The sequence below is a fragment of the Embiotoca jacksoni genome, unplaced genomic scaffold (assembly GCF_022577435.1).
Source record: "Embiotoca jacksoni isolate LCO1_2020_lvr unplaced genomic scaffold, fEmbJac1.0.p SCAF_48, whole genome shotgun sequence".
Classification (NCBI taxonomy): domain Eukaryota; kingdom Metazoa; phylum Chordata; class Actinopteri; family Embiotocidae; genus Embiotoca; species Embiotoca jacksoni.
Window position 1 is genome coordinate 163,458 of NW_027185401.1, and position 18,182 is coordinate 181,639.

An 18,182-nucleotide genomic window follows, 5' to 3' on the forward strand; every position below is an offset into this window, starting at 1 on the left:
ACCTGTTGATTGTGTGTAGAAATGCAGAACAAAGAGAGCGAGCGGACGGGATTAAAGAAACATGTCGTTTTAAAGTAGTGAATAGTAGTGACGTCACGAGGTGTGCCGACGCTTCGAAGCGCGTGTCGAGGCTTGCTTCATTTAGGGGAGGAGCCACAAATGATGACGTCCGAAGCCTCGCTGCCCTGCTGTACCACGTGACTGCTTCAGGAAGTGGTTCAGATTTTGCCTGGAGGTTTGACAGCAATATAAACTCTTCAGGCTCCATTCAAAATGTGGGTTGTTGGTGGAGAGTTGAGGTCAGTTGAGAGTTTGGATAGTTTGGAGAAGTTAGAGAGAGAGAGATAGTTTGGAGATTTAGGAGAGTGAGGAGAGAAGGAGGTGATAAGATGGAGCCAGCTAGGAAGAGGAGGATTTCCCCTGTGGGAACACTTTGATTTGATAACTCCTAATAAGCTAAATCTAACTCTATTTCAGACACATTAGGTTTGCTTATCAAGAACTGTATTTTTAACAGTTTCTTATTTTATTCCAAGGTGAGGTGTTTATTGTGCTCCAAGGAGTTGGGGTACAATAACAACACCTCATCCATGCTGAGGCGTTACCGTGCCTTGCATGAGAATAAGGAGGAAACTGGAGCTTCACCCAGCCAAGGTAAGTCATTACAATATTACAAATGCACCATCACAATTTTTCCCTGTTCACGTTTGTTTATTGTGTAAATAAAGACAGGTAACAGACACTGTATTTATTCTCTTTTAACCAGCCACCAGAAAACAAGAGCTGGATGAAGCCCTCGTCTCCATGATAGTGAAGGACACACAGCCCTTCAGTATTGTGGATGATGTTGGATTCAGGGCATTTGTGTCCAAACTGGATCCTAATTATGTCCTCCCTACAAGGCAGGTATGTATGGCTGCATGCATGAAACAAATGAGTACTTTATTGTGTCTCACAGTTCAGCACTATGTATTTTTTCCTTGAGGCTCTGAAGGCCATGGTGGAGGCCAAGTATGAGTCAGCTAAGGAGAAGGAGAAGGCTAAAGTGGAAAAGGTGGCTGCTGTTAGCCTTACTTCTGACATGTGGACATCCACAAAACCAAAAACTGTTGAGAAACTGTTATTTCTGAATAAAAATGAATAAAATGTCCCCTGTCCTGTACATCATTGTCCAAGTTACACAAGCATATTCAGTCCCCTCTTCCTAGTTCCACAAACACTTCCACTGTCCTCTGCCTGCTTAAGCTCATGACATTTTCCTAAAGTGACAGAAAAACATGATTACACAACCTGCCATATCATATGATACGACCATTTTGGGGAAATTTACGCACAGAATACATTCAAAAAATATTTTATTATGCACATATGTGATAATTTATGTACAGAAATTATTTGGTCATACATTTTTGTAATTCATAGTCATTCCCAACAGCCATAACAGACACAAAAATTCAATGCATCACATGATGTGGTTCAGATACAGCTGCCTGTGATTATACACTTGGCCAGCAGGTGGTTTCGTGTTCACGTGAAGCTTCGAGAAATGAACCCTTTCTAGAACCAATTGGCTGAAGTGGTTCGATGCCTCATGAGGCTTCATCTCACCATCACTAGTGAATAGAAACCGTATCCAAAAAGAAAGTAAGTGGAGTAATGATTGAGAAAGGGGAGAGGGAAATACAGCAGGTGAAGGTGCAGAATAAAACCACCTCTGCAGAGGCAGTGAAGAGGTTCAGCCAGAGTGGAGGAGCCGATGGAAGAAGTAAAGCCGTCAAAACGAGCCACAGCAGTCCTCCATCAGACAAAACGAGGGGGAAACAACGGTCGACTTACAAAACACAAACAAAGCTGGTCACTTTCACAGCAGGGGGTAGTAAATGCTACGATGGAGGTCGAATCCAAACCAGAGAGGATTCAGATCATTGTTAAAGCAGCAGTCCACCACTTAGGTATCAGCGGACTAACACGGGAGGACGTCAGAAATGATCTCAGTATTCAGGCAAGTCCGGAGCAAATATGATCTGAGAGTTTTTAAATACACATCACACTGGAGCGAGGCCCAAAACATCACCTCCATCCAGGGCTCAGTTTGATGTTATCCACCACAGAAACAAACACATGAGGAACACAGCTCCAACGCTCACTCCACCGCTGGAACTCTCCCTGCACAACAGGTATGAGCTGCTGACTCATGAAGTGTGTGATGACACTAAGTCTGTGGAAACTGGTCATTACATCACCAGAAACAAGGCTGATGGAAGCACGAGAAACAGCCTCAAAACCACTGCTAGATCAAGAGCCAGAAGAGACACAGTTCAGGTCCCTCAGACACCAGGCGGTATTTTGATGGAGGACGCCATCACCAAGCACGTTAAAATGGCTGAAAATCTGTGTTTGGATACCACCAGTGTGAAGGAGTTAACGGAGCTCCTCCCAGTTATCCTCTGGACTCGTCCAAGAAGTCTGAGGGTTCTGATCCACACGGGTTCTTCTGACATCCTGCAAAAGAGAACGGGCTCTGAGACTCTGGAAAAAGATTTCACACTGCTGCTGAAAACCCTGAGTGACCATCGATCACAAGACGCGTTTATTTCCGGACCGATTCCGACGCGCAAGAAAGGAAGTGAATCGTTCAGTGAACTCCTGATCCTGAAAGCATGGCTGACGTCAACACGCCTCAAACATGGGATACGTTTGATTGACAGTTTTAACCCTTTGTGGAACCGTGAGGAGCGTTTCAACCTGATGGAGTTCATCTGAACTTCACTGGATCCAGACTTCTGGGCGCCGACCTACAACCTAAATTACTATCTTACTAGACGGCGATCTCAAAATTGTCAAAGTTCATCCACAACCAGCCTCCTCTCCAGTCTGAGAGTCCCTGCAGCTGAAATTGCCTTTTTTTATCGTCGGATCTTTGACCGATAAATCTTTTCTGGTTAATGATCTCATCATCGATAAGACTTTGTACTTTCTGCTCCTAGTTGAAACGTGGCTTAACAACACGACTGGTGAAGCAACTCTGATAGAGGCTTGTCCTCCTCACTATAAATGTTATCAGTCAGTTACACAGAACAAGAGAGGAGGAGGGATCGCAGTGATCTTCACCACAGTTTGGGTGTAATGACATCGACCTCGCTGATTTTACATCATTTGAATATGTTGCTCTGCAGCTGAAAGGTAAATAAACAGTACTGATCATCACAGTTTACCGGCCACCGACGTACTCGGCACTATTTCTGCAGGAACTCTCAGAGTCGATCTCACCAGGTATCACCAGATATGACAGGTTCATTCTGAACGGAGACTTTAATATTCATGTAAATAACAAGAACGACCACAAAGCTCCAGAGCTGATGGATTTACTGGACAGCTTTGAAGTGACCCAACATGTAAAGGAAGCCGCCCACCAGCAGGGTAACACCCTGGACTTGGTGATAACAAGAGGGTTACATGTGGATCAGGTTTCAGGACGTGAATTATCTTTCTCTGACCATTGCTGTATACTTTATGATGTGATTGTAACCATGGCAACGACTAAAGGGCAAATTGTGGTTCAAAAGACACTCCTTGAACCATATAATCATGAGTGCTCTTTAAATGAGGTGGTTGAACACTTCAACAACTCTGTCGTCTGTTCTAAATACTGTTGTAATGTTTCTGAATACTTCATCCACCATTTGTCTGAGTTGAATTAGACTAAATGGTGCTGCTTGTTTCCAGAATGGCCACCAGAGGGAGCACTCTGCCCACTGACAGCGCTCGTTGCCCCTGGAGACTAATAAGTGAACTTATCAGAGGTAAAACAAAGATCCTCAAATCTTTGTTTCATGTTACAGCAGCAGAAACAGAGGGCGTCTCAGTTTGTGGGGGAAACTTCAACTTAGTCATGAATCACAGCCGAAACGACGAGTTTGTAGAGGAATAAAAAAACTGCTCTCAAACTCAGCAGCTGCAGTCTGTCACGTTTCCTTGTTCCCTCCATCAGATCTGCAGCTGGAAGATGGGCGGAGCCAACATGGGTGGAGTCTAAGAGCTGATGTCCTCATTGGCTGCAGAGTCACATGATATTTAAATCAGCTGAAACCAGTTTTATCTTTGAGGAAGTGAAACTCACACAGTCACTGCTGCTGAGAGGTGAAATGGAGCAGAAAGGAGTTCAACTGGACCGAGAAACCATCTCTTGTTGCATCTGTCTGGATCTACTGAAGGATCCAGTGGCTCTTCCATGTGGACACAACTACTGCATGGAGTGTATTAAAGTCCACTGGGATGGACAGGACCGGACAGGAGTCTACAGCTGTCCTCTGTGCATGAAGAGGTTCATACCTAGGCCTGTCCTGGACAAAAACACCATGTTGGCAGCTTTAGTGGAGGAGCTGAAGAAGACTGGACTCCAAGCTGCTCCTGCTGATCACTGCTATGCTGGACCTGAAGAAGTGGCCTGTGATTTCTGCACTGGGAGAAAACTGAAAGCTGTCAAGTCCTGTTTATTCTGTCTGGCTTCTTATTGTGAGAAACACCTTCAGCCTCATTATGATGTCGCTCCATTAAAGAAACACAAGCTGGTGAACCCCTCCAAGAAGCTCCAGGAGAACATCTGCTCTCTTCACGACGAGGTGATGAAGATGTTCTGCCGCACCGATCATCAGATTATCTGTTATCTCTGCTCTGTGGAGGAACATAAAGACCACGACACCGTCTCAGCTGCAGCAGAAAGGACCGAGAGGCAGAGAGAGCTCGAGGGGAGTCGAGGAAACGTCCAGCAGAAAATCCAGGACAGACAGAAAGATGTGAAGCTGCTTCAGCAGGAGGTGGAGGACATCAATCAGTCTGCTGAGAAAACACTGGAGGGCAGCGAGAAGCTCTTCACCCAGCTGATGAGTCTCCTCCAGGAAAGAAGCCGCGATGTGAAGCAGGAGGTCAGATCCCAGCAGGAAACCCAAGTGAGTCGAGTCAAAGAGCTTCAGGAGAAGCTGGAGCAGGAGATCGCTGAGCTGACGAGGAAAGACGCCGAGCTGGAGCAGCTCTCACACACAGAGGATCACAACGAGTTCCTGCACAACTACCCCTCAGTGTCAGCACTCAGTGAGCCTACAGACTCATCCAGCATCCATATCCGTCCTCTCACCTACTTTCAGGATGTGACAGCAGCTGTGTCAGAGGTCAGAGATAAACTACAGCAAGTTCTGGATGAAGAATGGAAGAAGATCTCAGTGTCAGTGAATGAAGTGAACGTTTTACTGTCACAACCAGAACCAAAGACCAGAGCTGGATTCTTAAGATATTCACAAGAAATCACACTGGATCCAAACACAGCACACAGACAGATGTTATTATCTGATGGGAACAGAAAAGTAACAGTAATGGATCAGAATCAGTCTTATTCTGATCATCCAGACAGATTCAGTAGATGTTATCAGGTCCTGAGTAGAGAGAGTCTGACTGGACGTTGTTACTTTGAGGTGGAGAGGAGAGGAAGAGGAAGAGTTGAAGTAGCAGTCGCATACAAGAATATCAACAGAAAGAGCGGGAAGGAAAGTGGATTTGGAGGTAATAACAAATCTTGGTCATTAGATTGTTCCAATAACAGTCTTTGGTACAACAACATCAAAACTCCCGTCTCAGGTCCTCCATCCTCCAGAGTGGGGGTGTACCTGGATCACAGTGCAGGTACTCTGTCCTTCTACAGCGTCTCTGAGACCATGACTCTCCTCCACAGAGTCCAGACCACGTTCACTCAGCCGCTCCACGTTGGGTTAGGGTTATTCATCGTTGGAAGCACTGCTGAGTTTTGTAAAATAAAATAAACTGAAGTCTTTCAGGTTTCAGTGGGTTTAAACCTGCATTTTCATTTTCCATTTCATTTTCTCTCCATCATTGAGGCGTTTCTGCTCTGAACAAAGATCTGCTGTCAATCAACCATTATGGGCGTCACCTGGATGTCTTCTTGATAGTTGTTATCTTCATGTTATTATGTTTTATTCTTGTTTTTAAGCTCTTTTCACACCGTTCCTGTAGTGAAAACCACGTATCTCTAAATGTGGTGAAGTTGAATTAGATTATTTTCTGATAATTTAAAGTGATTTAAATGTTCTTTTATGGACTGAGATGATTCTCCTGCTAAATTAACTATTTTAAAAAACGTGACAAAGCTGAAAAGGTGTTTATTTCTTAGATACGTGGTTCTCACAGGACAGCAACGCTCCAAATATGTGATGATCTGGTTCAATATGACGCTTTACAAATCAACAATATATAAAGTAGTTGAAATGAGCAAAACCTTCAGTGACTATGATGGTAAAATTCACTTTAATCCAGCAGCAATATGAATCTAAAAACATCACATATATAATAGGAAAACACTAACAGGGAACGTTTTCTGCTTCGTGTGTACTTTTACTTTTTGTGTTTTCAGTGTATTTTTGCTGACGATACTTTTACTCCAACAAGGTTTTGAATGCAGGACTTCTAGTATTTTCAGTCTGGTATCAGAACTTTTTCTGAAATAAAGGAGCTGAATTCTTTCACTGCTTCATATATAGTAATATAGATTATTCAGAGGGAACAAAGCAGCACTTTTACTTTAATACTTTCACTAAATGTTGCTGCTAACGCTTCTGTACTTTTACCTGATTAAGCTGTTTAATTAAGGACTTTGACTTGTAATGGAGTATCTTTGTTTTCTTTGCTGTATTTGTACTTTTACTTCAATAAATGTTCTGAATACTTCATCCACCATTTGTCTGAGTTGAATTTGAAACTAGATTAGATGTTCACACGGGGAACACGTCTGCACTACATTTAACTATAGTATGGAGGAATCTAGCAGGGATGTGTGAGTGGGATGTAGAAGATGAAATATCGGTGGGTGGTGGCCATTTTCCAATATGCTGTAAAGTATCATTACAAAGGAGGAAGCAGGAGATATAGTGGGTAAGTGGGTCTTTAATATATATATATATATATATATATATATATATATATGAGAGAGAAATGGATCAAATAGATTGAAATGAAGATATTGAAGAGATTAATAGAAAATTAATATTTACAGTGCTGGAAGCTGCAAATCCAACAAGTGTTAAAGGTGAAGGAAGGATGAAGAGAAAGGCTGCCCCCTGGTGGACAGATGAGTGTTGGAGAGCAGCGACAGAAAGAAACAAAGCTCTCTTAGGTTATGAAGAAAAATCACATCACTTCCAGAATTTAATACAATACGAACAAGCAGAAACGAGAGTTCATAAAAAAAATCATTCTGAAAGCAAAGAGGGAAATCTGGAAGAGTTATTGGATCAGATTTGGGGGATGATTAGAAGCAGGAGAGGAATTAGAAGAGTACGGCAGGTTAGTTAAGATTATAAGATTATGGAAATAATGATTCCACACAGATTCAGATTTTCTCCGTCGGGATCTGCGCCTGTCTCTGTTTGTCGTTCCCTCCGTTTCCCCCGATCTCCCTTTTCCTGGTGTTTCCTGTCTCCCCTGTTTGTTTCTGTCCTCCAGGTGTTTCTATGTTCTGGTCTGCGTCTGGAGGGTTTGGATTCATTGGTCAGCGCCTCCAGTCACCTCCCACTACCACACCTCTTTCAGCTGGCACAGCTGCTTCTCATCCCGGTAATCACCACCTGGCAGCACGTGAACCCCGGACCTGGACTCCACCTGCGTCCGTCCGTCCGTCCGATCGTCTCACCTGGTACCACGTTGCAAGTTCGGTAAGTCCGGTTCTGACCCCCCTTGTCTGTCTCCCGCCTGCCGCGGTCCTGCCTGTCTGTCTGCTACCAGGTGGTACGTACCCGCCGTCCTCCGTCGGTTCCTCGGAGACCACCGGGTGTCCGGCCCCCTGCTCGGCGTCGGTTCCTCGGAGACCACCTTGCTGCCCGGTGTGGAGCGCGGGGACCGGTGTCCATTGTCTGAGGCTATTAGAAGACGGTTTGTAACTTTCACCAGTCCTGTTTCTGTGCTGTGATGAACTCTAAAGCCCGACTGAACATCTTCAAACAGACCGTTCCTCTGGAAATGATCACAAAGTTGATTTGCAACAACTTTTTCAAGGATTTTAGAAACAAACGGCAGGTTGGTAACTGGTCTGTAAGTTTTCCTGAAACAGCTGATCAAGAGTCGGCTTTTTAAGTACAGTTTTGATTACAGACACTTTAAAAGCTTGTGGTACATAAACGGTTCCATGAGAAAGGTTTGATCTGATCTAATATAGAAGTACTAATTAAAGGGAAGACTTCCTCGAGGAGTTTAGTTGGGATGAGATCCAAGAGACCGGTAGATGATCCAGATGAGAAAATAATTGAAGTTAGCTTGGAGATCTCAACAGGAGAGAAATGTTCAATTTGGGTGTAACAGACTAAAAGTCTGACTTTTTAAAGGAGTTACCACAAAGTTTAGGTCTGGGGTTAATTGATAAGCTCGAGTGGAAGATTACTGCCAGAATCTGGAGGAATATGATAATATGGGAGGAGTTGTTTCATATCTTTGTCCACTTTTATATAAAGTCTGAGGGCACAACACAGGACAACATTTTGGAGAACAGAAAACTGGAGTGCAAATTGTGAACACAGAATCAAAGAAGGATCTAGAATTTAAAAACTTGAGGTGACGAGTGTTTTAAACAGGAAATGATTGAAAAGGAGGCTTGACTACAAAGTGCTTCTCTCCTCTTCCTGGAAGTGAAACTCACACAGTCACTGCTGCTGAGAGGTGAAATGGAGCAGAAAGGAGTTCAGCTGGACCGAGAAACCTTCTCTTGTTCCATCTGTCTGGATCTACTGAAGGATCCGGTGACTCTTCCATGTGGACACAACTACTGCATGGAGTGTATTAAAGTCCACTGGGACGGACAGGACGGGACAGGAGTCTACAGCTGTCCTCGGTGCAGGCAGGACTTCATACCGAGGCCTGTCCTGGACAAAAACACCATGTTGGCAGCTTTAGTGGAGGAGCTGAAGAAGACTGGACTCCAAGCTGCTCCTGCTGATCACTGCTATGCTGGACCTGAAGATGTGGCCTGTGATGTCTGCACTGGGAGAAAACTGAAAGCTGTCAAGTCCTGTTTATTCTGTCTTGTTTCTTATTGTGAGAAACACCTTCAGCCTCATTATGATGTCGCTCCATTAAAGAAACACAAGCTGGTGAACCCCTCCAAGAAGCTCCAGGAGAACATCTGCTCTCTTCACGACGAGGTGATGAAGATGTTCTGCCGCACCGATCGTCAGATTATCTGTTCTCTCTGCTCTGTGGAGGAACATAAAGACCACGACACCGTCTCAGCTGCAGCAGAAAGGACCGAGAGGCAGAGAGAGCTCGAGGGGAGTCGAGGAAACGTCCAGCAGAAAATCCAGGACAGACCGAAAGATGTGAAGCTGCTTCAGCAGGAGGTGGAGGACATCAATCAGTCTGCTGAGAAAACACTGGAGGGCAGCGAGAAGCTCTTCACCCAGCTGATGAGTCTCCTCCAGGAAAGAAGCCGCGATGTGAAGCAGGAGGTCAGATCCCAGCAGGAAACCCAAGTGAGTCGAGTCAAAGAGCTTCAGGAGAAGCTGGAGCAGGAGATCGCTGAGCTGAAGAGGAAAGACGCCGAGCTGGAGCAGCTCTCACACACAGAGGATCACAACGAGTTCCTGCACAACTACCCCTCAGTGTCAGCACTCAGTGAGCCTACAGACTCATCCAGCATCCATATCCGTCCTCTCACCTACTTTCAGGATGTGACAGCAGCTGTGTCAGAGGCCAGAGATAAACTACAGCAAGTTCTGGATGAAGAATGGAAGAAGATCTCAGTGTCAGTGAAGGAAGTGGACGATTTACTGTCACACCCAAAGACCAGAGCTGGATTCTTAAGATATTCACAAGAAATCACACTGGATCCAAACACAGCATACAGACAGATGTTATTATCTGATGGGAACCGAAAAGTAACACGAATGGATCAGAATCAGTCTTATTCTGATCATCCAGACAGATTCATTGGATGTTGTCAGGTCCTGAGTAGAGAGAGTCTGACTGGACGTTGTTACTTTGAGGTGGAGATGAGAGGAAGAGGAGGAGTTGATGTAGCAGTCGCATACAAGAATATCAACAGAACAGAGAGCTGGATGGAAAGTGTGTTTGGACGTAATAACAAATCTTGGTCATTAGATTGTTCCAATAACAGTCTTTGGTACAACAACATTGAAACTCCCGTCTCAGGTCCTCCATCCTCCAGAGTGGGGGTGTACCTGGATCACAGTGCAGGTACTCTGTCCTTCTACAGCGTCTCTGAGACCATGACTCTCCTCCACAGAGTCCAGACCACGTTCACTCAGCCGCTCCACGCTGGGTTTTTGTCTGCTTTCGTTGGAGACTCTGCTGAGTTTTGTAAACTGAAATAAACTGAAGTCTTTCAGGTTTCAGTGGGTTTAAACCTGCATTTTCATTTTCCATTTCATTTTCTCTCCATCATTGAGGCGTTTCTGCTCTGAACAAAGATCTGCTGTCAATCAAGCATTATGGGCGGCCCCCGGACGTCTTCTTGATAGTTGTTATCTTCATGTTAATATGTTTTATTATTGTTTTTAAGCTCTTTTCACACCGTTCCTGTAGTGAAAACCACGTATCTCTAAATGTGGTGAAGTTGAATTAGATTATTTTCTGATAATTTAAAGTGATTTAAATGTTCTTTTATGGACTGAGATGATTCTCCTGCTAAATTAACTATTTTAAAAAACGTGACAAAGCTGAAAAGGTGTTTATTTCTTAGATACGTGGTTCTCACAGGACAGCAACGCTCCAAATATGTGATGATCTGGTTCAATATGACGCTTTACAAATCAACAATATATAAAGTAGTTGAAATGAGCAAAACCTTCAGTGACTATGACGGTAAAATTCACTTTAATCCAGCAGCAATATGAATCTACAAACATCACATATATAATAGTAAAACACCAACAGGGAACATTTTCTGCTTCGTGTGTACTTTTACTTTTTGTGTTTTCAGTGTATTTTTGCTGACGATACTTTTACTCCAACAAGGTTTTGAATGCAGGACTTCTAGTATTTTCAGTCTGGTATCAGAACTTTTTCTGAAATAAAGGAGCTGAATTCTTTCACTGCTTCATATATAGTAATATAGATTATTCAGAGGGAACAAAGCAGCACTTTTACTTGAATACTTTCACTAAATGTTGCTGCTAACGCTTCTGTACTTTTACCTGATTAAGCTGTTTAATTAAGGACTTTGACTTGTAATGGAGTATCTTTGTTTTCTTTGCTGTATTTGTACTTTTACTTCAATAAATGTTCTGAATACTTCATCCACCATTTGTCTGAGTTGAATTTGAAACTAGATTAGATGTTCACACGGGGAACACGTCTGCACTACATTTAACTATAGTATGGAGGAATCTAGCAGGGATGTGTGAGTGGGATGTAGAAGATGAAACATCGGTGGGTGGTGGCCATTTTCCAATATGCTGTAAAGTATCATTACAAAGGAGGAAGCAGGAGATATAGTGGGTAAGTGGGTCTTTAAAATATATATATATAAGAGCGAAATGGATCAAATAGATTTAAATGAAGATATTGAAGAGATTGATAGAAAATTAATATTTACAGTGCTGGAAGCTGCAAATCCAACAAGTGTTAAAGGTGAAGGAAGGATGAAGAGAAAGGCTGCCCCCTGGTGGACAGATGAGTGTTGGAGAGCAGCGACAGAAAGAAACAAAGCTCTCTTAGGTTATGAAGAAAAATCACATCACTTCCAGAATTTAATACAATACGAACAAGCAGAAACGAGGGTTCATAAAAAATTATTCTGAAAGCAAAGAGGGAAATCTGGAAGAGTTATTGGATCAGATTTGGGGGATGATTAGAAGCAGGAGAGGAATTAGAAGAGTACGGCAGGTTAGTTAAGATTATAAGATTATGGAAATAATGATTACAGACAGATTCACATTTTATTTTGAAACCAGGGAGAATGATACCAACTCATCAAAGTGGATTTCAGAAAGGTAGAGGAACTATCGACCCAGTTATTTGTTTAGAAACAGAAATTTAAAAAGAGCTCAAGTGAATAAGGACTCAGTGATGTGTTTTTTGATGTGGAAAAGGCATCATGATTTGGTTTGGAAGGAGGGATTGTTGATGAAATTAAATATGATAGGAATATGTGTCAGAACATGTCATCGGATTAAAGAGATAAATGATGTTTCCTCTCAAGTTCAGGGTGATGTTGAACGATCCCTTTTTGCTGATGATGGATCAGAAATGAATGCTACCTACATATCATCCTTTTAGCCAGGCCACATAAATCAGTGTTGTTCACCAGGAAGAGAGGAGTTGATGCTCAGATAAAGATTCATGGACAAAACATCATGACGGTAAGATTCACTTTAATCCAGCAGCAATATGAATCTAAAAACATCATGTATATAATAGTAAAACACCAACAGGGAGCATTTTCTGCTTCGTGTGTACTTTTACTTTTTGTGTTTTCAGTGTATTTTTGCTGACGATACTTTTACTTCAACAAGGTTTTGAATGCAGGACTTCTAGTATTTTCAGTCTGGTATCAGAACTTTTTCTGAAATAAAGGAGCTGAATTCTTTCACTGCTTCATATATAGTAATATAGATTATTCAGAGGGAACAAAGCAGCACTTTTACTTTAATACTTTCACTAAATGTTGCTGCTAACGCTTCTGTACTTTTACCTGAGTAAGCTGTTTAACTAAGGACTTTGACTTGTAATGAAGTATCTTTGTTTTCTTTGCTGTATTTGTACTTTTACTTCAATAAATGTTCTGAATACTTCATCCACCATTTGTCTGAGTTGAATTAGACTAAATGGTGCTGCTTGTTTCCAGAATGGCCACCAGAGGGAGCACTCTGCCACTGACAGCGCTCGTTGCCCCTGGAGACTAATAAGTGAACTTATCAGAGGTAAAACAAAGATCCTCAAATCTTTGTTTCATGTTACAGCAGCAGAAACAGAGGGCGTCTCAGTTTGTGGGGGAAACTTCAACTTAGTCATGAATCACAGCCGAGACGACGAGTTTGAGGAGGAATAAAAAAAACTGCTCTCAAACTCAGCAGCTGCAGTCTGTCACGTTTCCTTGTTCCCTCCATCAGATCTGCAGCTGGAAGATGGGCGGAGCCAACATGGGTGGAGTCTAAGAGCTGATGTCCTCATTGGCTGCAGAGTCACATGATATTTAAATCAGCTGAAACTATTTTGATCTTTCAGTAAGTGAAACTCACACAGTCACTGCTGCTGAGAGGTGAAATGGAGCAGAAAGGAGTTCAGTTGGACCGAGAAACCTTCTCTTGTTGCATCTGTCTGGATCTACTGAAGGATCCTGTGACTCTTCCATGTGGACACAACTACTGCATGGAGTGTATTAAAGTCCACTGGGACGGACAGGACGGGACGGGAGTCTACAGCTGTCCTCAGTGCAGTCAGGCCTTCACACCGAGGCCTGTCCTGGACAAAAACACCATGTTGGCAGCTTTAGTGGAGGAGCTGAAGAAGACTGGACTCCAAGCTGCTCCTGCTGATCACTGCTATGCTGGACCTGAAGATGTGGCCTGTGATGTCTGCACTGGGAGAAAACTGAAAGCTGTCAAGTCCTGTTTAGTCTGTCTGGTTTCTTATTGTGAGAAACACCTTCAGCCTCATTATGATGTCGCTCCATTAAAGAAACACAAGCTGGTGAACCCCTCCAAGAAGCTCCAGGAGAACATCTGCTCTCTTCACGACGAGGTGATGAAGATGTTCTGCCGCACCGATCGTCAGATTATCTGTTATCTCTGCTCTGTGGAGGAACATAAAGACCACGACACCGTCTCAGCTGCAGCAGAAAGGACCGAGAGGCAGAGAGAGCTCGAGGGGAGTCGAGGAAACGTCCAGCAGAAAATCCAGGACAGACAGAAAGATGTGAAGCTGCTTCAGCAGGAGGTGGAGGACATCAATCAGTCTGCTGAGAAAACACTGGAGGGCAACGAGAAGCTCTTCACCCAGCTGATGCGTCTCCTCAAGAAAAGAAGCCTCGATGTGAAGCAGGAGGTCAGATCCCAGCAGGAAACCCAAGTGAGTCGAGTCAAAGAGCTTCAGGAGAAGCTGGAGCAGGAGATCGCTGAGCTGAAGAGGAAAGACGCCGAGCTGGAGCAGCTCTCACACACAGAGGATCACAACGAGTTCCTGCACAACTACCCCTCAGTGTCAGCACTCAGTGAGCCTACAGACTCATCCAGCATCCATATCCGTCCTCTCACCTACTTTCAGGATGTGACAGCAGCTGTGTCAGAGGTCAGAGATAAACTACAGCAAGTTCTGGATGAAGAATGGAAGAAGATCTCAGTGTCAGTGAATGAAGTGGACGTTTTACTGTCACAACCAGGACCAAAGACCAGAGCTGGATTCTTAAGATATTCACAAGAAATCACACTGGATCCAAACACAGCAAACAGACAGATGTTATTATCTGATGGGAACAGAAAAGTAACAGGAATGGATCAGAATCAGTCTTATTCTGATCATCCAGACAGATTCAGTAGATGTTGTCAGGTCCTGAGTAGAGAGAGTCTGACTGGACGTTGTTACTTTGAGGTGGAGAGGAGAGGAGGAGGAGTTGATTTAGCAGTCGCATACAAGAATATCAACAGAACAGAGAGCTGGGAGGAAAGTAGATTTGGACGTAATGACAATTCTTGGTCATTAAATTGTTCCAAGAACAGTCTTTGGTACAACAACATTGAAACTCCCGTCTCAGGTCCTCCATCCTCCAGAGTGGGGGTGTACCTGGATCACAGTGCAGGTACTCTGTCCTTCTACAGCGTCTCTGAGACCAGGACTCTCCTCCACAGAGTCCAGACCACGTTCACTCAGCCGCTCCACGTTGGGTTAGGGTTCGGGTTCGGGTTTTTCTCCGTTGGAGACTCTGCTGAGTTTTGTAAACTGAAATGAATTGAAGTCTTTCAGGTTTCAGTGGGTTTAAACCTGCATTTTCATTTTCCATTTCATTTTCTCTCCATCATTGAGGCGTTTCTGCTCTGAACAAAGATCTGCTGTCAATCAAGCATTATGGGCGTCACCTGGATGTCTTCTTGATAGTTGTTATCTTCATGTTAATATGTTTTATTATTGTTTTTAAGCTCTTTTCACACCGTTCCTGTAGTGAAAACCACGTATCTCTAAATTTGGTGAAGTTGAATTTTGAATTATTTTCTGATAATTTAAAGAGATTTAAATGTTCTTTTATGGACTGAGATGATTCTCCTGCTAAATTAACTATTTTAAAAACCTAACAAAGCTGAAAAGGTGTTTATTTCTTAGATACGTGGTTCTCACAGGACAGCAACGCTCCAAATATGTGATGATCTGGTTCAATATGACGCTTTACAAATCAACAATATATAAAGTAGTTGAAATGAGCAAAACCTTCAGTGACTATGACGGTAAAATTCACTTTAATCCAGCAGCAATATGAATCTACAAACATCACATATATAATAGTAAAACACCAACAGGGAACATTTTCTGCTTCGTGTGTACTTTTACTTTTTGTGTTTTCAGTGTATTTTTGCTGACGATACTTTTACTTCAACAAGGTTTTGAATGCAGGACTTCTAGTATTTTCAGTCTGGTATCAGAACTTTTTCTGAAATAAAGGAGCTGAATTCTTTCACTGCTTCATATATAGTAATATAGATTATTCAGAGGGAACAAAGCAGCACTTTTACTTTAATACTTTCACTAAATGTTGCTGCTAACGCTTCTGTACTTTTACCTGAGTAAGCTGTTTAATTAAGGCCTTTGACTTGTAATGGAGTATCTTTGTTTTCTTTGCTGTATTTGTACTTTTACTTCAATAAATGTTCTGAATACTTCATCCACCACTTGTCTGAGTTGAATTTGAAACGAGATTAGATGTTCACACGGGGAACACGTCTGCACTACATTTAACTATAGTATGGAGGAATCTAGCAGGGATGTGTGAGTGGGATGTAGAAGATGAAACATTGGTCGGTGGTGGCCATTTTCCAATATGCTGTAAAGTATCATTACAAAGGAGGAAGCAGGAGATATAGTGGGTAAGTGGGTCTTTAATATATATATATATGAGAGAGAAATGGATCAAATAGATTTAAATGAAGATATTGAAGAGATTGATAGAAAATTAATATTTACAGTGCTGGAAGCTGCAAATCCAACAAGTGCTAAAGGTGAAGGAAGGATGAAGAGAAAGGCTGCCCCCTGGTGGACAGATGAGTGTTGGAGAGCAGCGACAGAAAGAAACAAAGCTCTCTTAGGTTACGAAGAAAAATCACATCACTTCCAGAATTTAATACAATACGAACAAGCAGAAACGAGGGTTCATAAAAAATCATTCTGAAAGCAAAGAGTGAAATCTGGAAGAGTTATTGGATCAGATTTGGGGGATGATTAGAAGCAGGAGAGGAATTAGTAGAGGACAGCAGGTTAGTTAAGATTATAAGATTATGGAAATAATGATTACAGACAGATTCACATTTTATTTTGAAACCAGGGAGAATGATACCAACTCATCAAAGTGGATTTCAGAAAGGTAGAGGAACTATGGACCCAGTTATTTGTTTAGAAACAGAAATTTAATTAAAACTGCAAGCAGTGATGTACTGGCCCTCCCACTCCCAAGGACAGTCTCCCTGAAGTGCAGCACACCAGGGACCCAGTATCCCTGTGTAAAGTTGCTATTTTTGTCTTGTTTCCTGTCTCCAGCAGGGGGCGCTGGCGAGCCGTTTAGCCACGCCCACTTGCAAAACACATCAAATGTATCATCTCACCACACCGGATGTATGTGACACGTTTCGTGAGGTTTCAAGCATCCTTTGACCTTAAACATCAACTTCCTGTGCCACGGCAAGTCATCCAACTTTGCCGCATCGTCACGGCGACGCCCATTGACAAAGTCGAACGAATGTCTCAATATATCATCAACTACATGTTTAGGTTATTGTGACCTGAGTTTAGGTTATTGTGACCTGCCTTTAGGTTCATGGGATCAACCAGCTCGATGTAGAATGTGAAAGTATGAAAAGTGTCATTTTCAGTGGCCAACAGGGGGCGCTATGACTATGAGCGAATATTACCCCACAGGGGCCTTCAGGGCAGGGCTGTTATCATATCTGTGATGTTTGGAGAAGGTCGGTCCATATACATAAGATTTAAAGCAACTGGTAGCTTCATGGAGAGACGCTCAAAATGGCCGCCACGCTACGGGCACACACATCGATGAAAACGAATTATTTTAAGAAGATTTAATCCCAAACATGTTTTCTATCCATAGAACCTAAATTCAAGTCGGGCGACAAAATCCCTCAGAGGAGTTCGACAAAGTAGGTGTCAGAATTGCCCAAAATGGCGACTAAATTCAAAATGGTGGACTTCCTGTCGAGTTGACATAATGGTGCAATATAACTTTTTTGTGCGTCCAGGTGTGATATGCGTGTCCACCGGATTTGGTGAATTTAGGTAAATGTGGCCACCGGGGCATTTCTTTAGGGGGCGCTCTCGAGCCGTTTGGCCACGCCCACTCGCAAAACCCATATCAGATGTATTGTCTCACTGCGGCGGATGTATGTCACACGTTCCGTGAGGTTTCAAGCATCCTTTGACCTTAAACATCAACTTCCTGTGTCACGGCGAGACATCCAACTTTGCCACATCGTCACGTCGACGGCCATTAACAAAGTCGAACAAATGTCTCAATATATCATCAACTACATGTTTAGGTTATTGTGACCCGACTTTAGGTTCATGTGATCAACCAGCTCGACATAGAATGTGAAAGTATGAAAAGTGTCATTTCCAGTGGCCAACAGGGGGCGCTATGACTATGAGCGAATATTACCCCACAGGGGTCTTCAGGGCGGGGCTGTTATCATACCTGTGATGTTTGGAGAAGGTCGGTCCATGTACATAAGATTTAAAGCAACTCGTAGTTTCATGGCGAGACGCTCAAAATGGCCACCTCTTCTGGGCACACACATCGACGAAAACTAATTATTTTGATAACTTTTAATCCCAAACATGTTTTCTATCCAGAGAACCTAAATTCAAGTCGGGGCGACAAAATCCCTCAGAGGAGTTCGACAAAGTACAACATGTCAGAATCACCCAAAATGGCGACTAAATTCAAAATGGTGGAC

General features: G+C 43.0%; 3 protein-coding genes across 3 annotated transcripts; all 3 read left to right on the plus strand.

The window, feature by feature from the left end:
• The first annotated feature begins 3,988 nt into the window (after positions 1-3,988).
• LOC138210818 (tripartite motif-containing protein 16-like) lies at positions 3,989-6,855 on the plus strand. Its single transcript, XM_069170150.1, has one exon. The coding sequence runs from the start codon at positions 4,068-4,070 to the stop codon at positions 5,811-5,813; it is 1,746 nt and encodes a 581-aa protein (XP_069026251.1). The 5' UTR covers positions 3,989-4,067; the 3' UTR covers positions 5,814-6,855.
• Positions 6,856-7,102: 247 nt separating this feature from the next.
• Positions 7,103-11,330, plus strand: LOC138210820 (tripartite motif-containing protein 16-like). The gene has a single exon (XM_069170152.1). The coding sequence runs from the start codon at positions 8,721-8,723 to the stop codon at positions 10,383-10,385; it is 1,665 nt and encodes a 554-aa protein (XP_069026253.1). The 5' UTR covers positions 7,103-8,720; the 3' UTR covers positions 10,386-11,330.
• Positions 11,331-13,278: 1,948 nt separating this feature from the next.
• On the plus strand, positions 13,279-15,883 carry LOC138210819 (tripartite motif-containing protein 16-like). The gene has a single exon (XM_069170151.1). The coding sequence runs from the start codon at positions 13,279-13,281 to the stop codon at positions 14,956-14,958; it is 1,680 nt and encodes a 559-aa protein (XP_069026252.1). The 3' UTR covers positions 14,959-15,883.
• Positions 15,884-18,182: the final 2,299 nt, after the last annotated feature.

What these genes read in the sequence shown, in the direction of transcription:
- LOC138210820 (XM_069170152.1), top strand. Translation starts at nt 8,721, where the DNA reads ATGGAGCAGAAAGGAGTTCAGCTGGACCGAGAAACCTTCTCTTGTTCC.
- LOC138210818 (XM_069170150.1), top strand. Translation starts at nt 4,068, where the DNA reads ATGATATTTAAATCAGCTGAAACCAGTTTTATCTTTGAGGAAGTGAAA.
- LOC138210819 (XM_069170151.1), top strand. Translation starts at nt 13,279, where the DNA reads ATGGAGCAGAAAGGAGTTCAGTTGGACCGAGAAACCTTCTCTTGTTGC.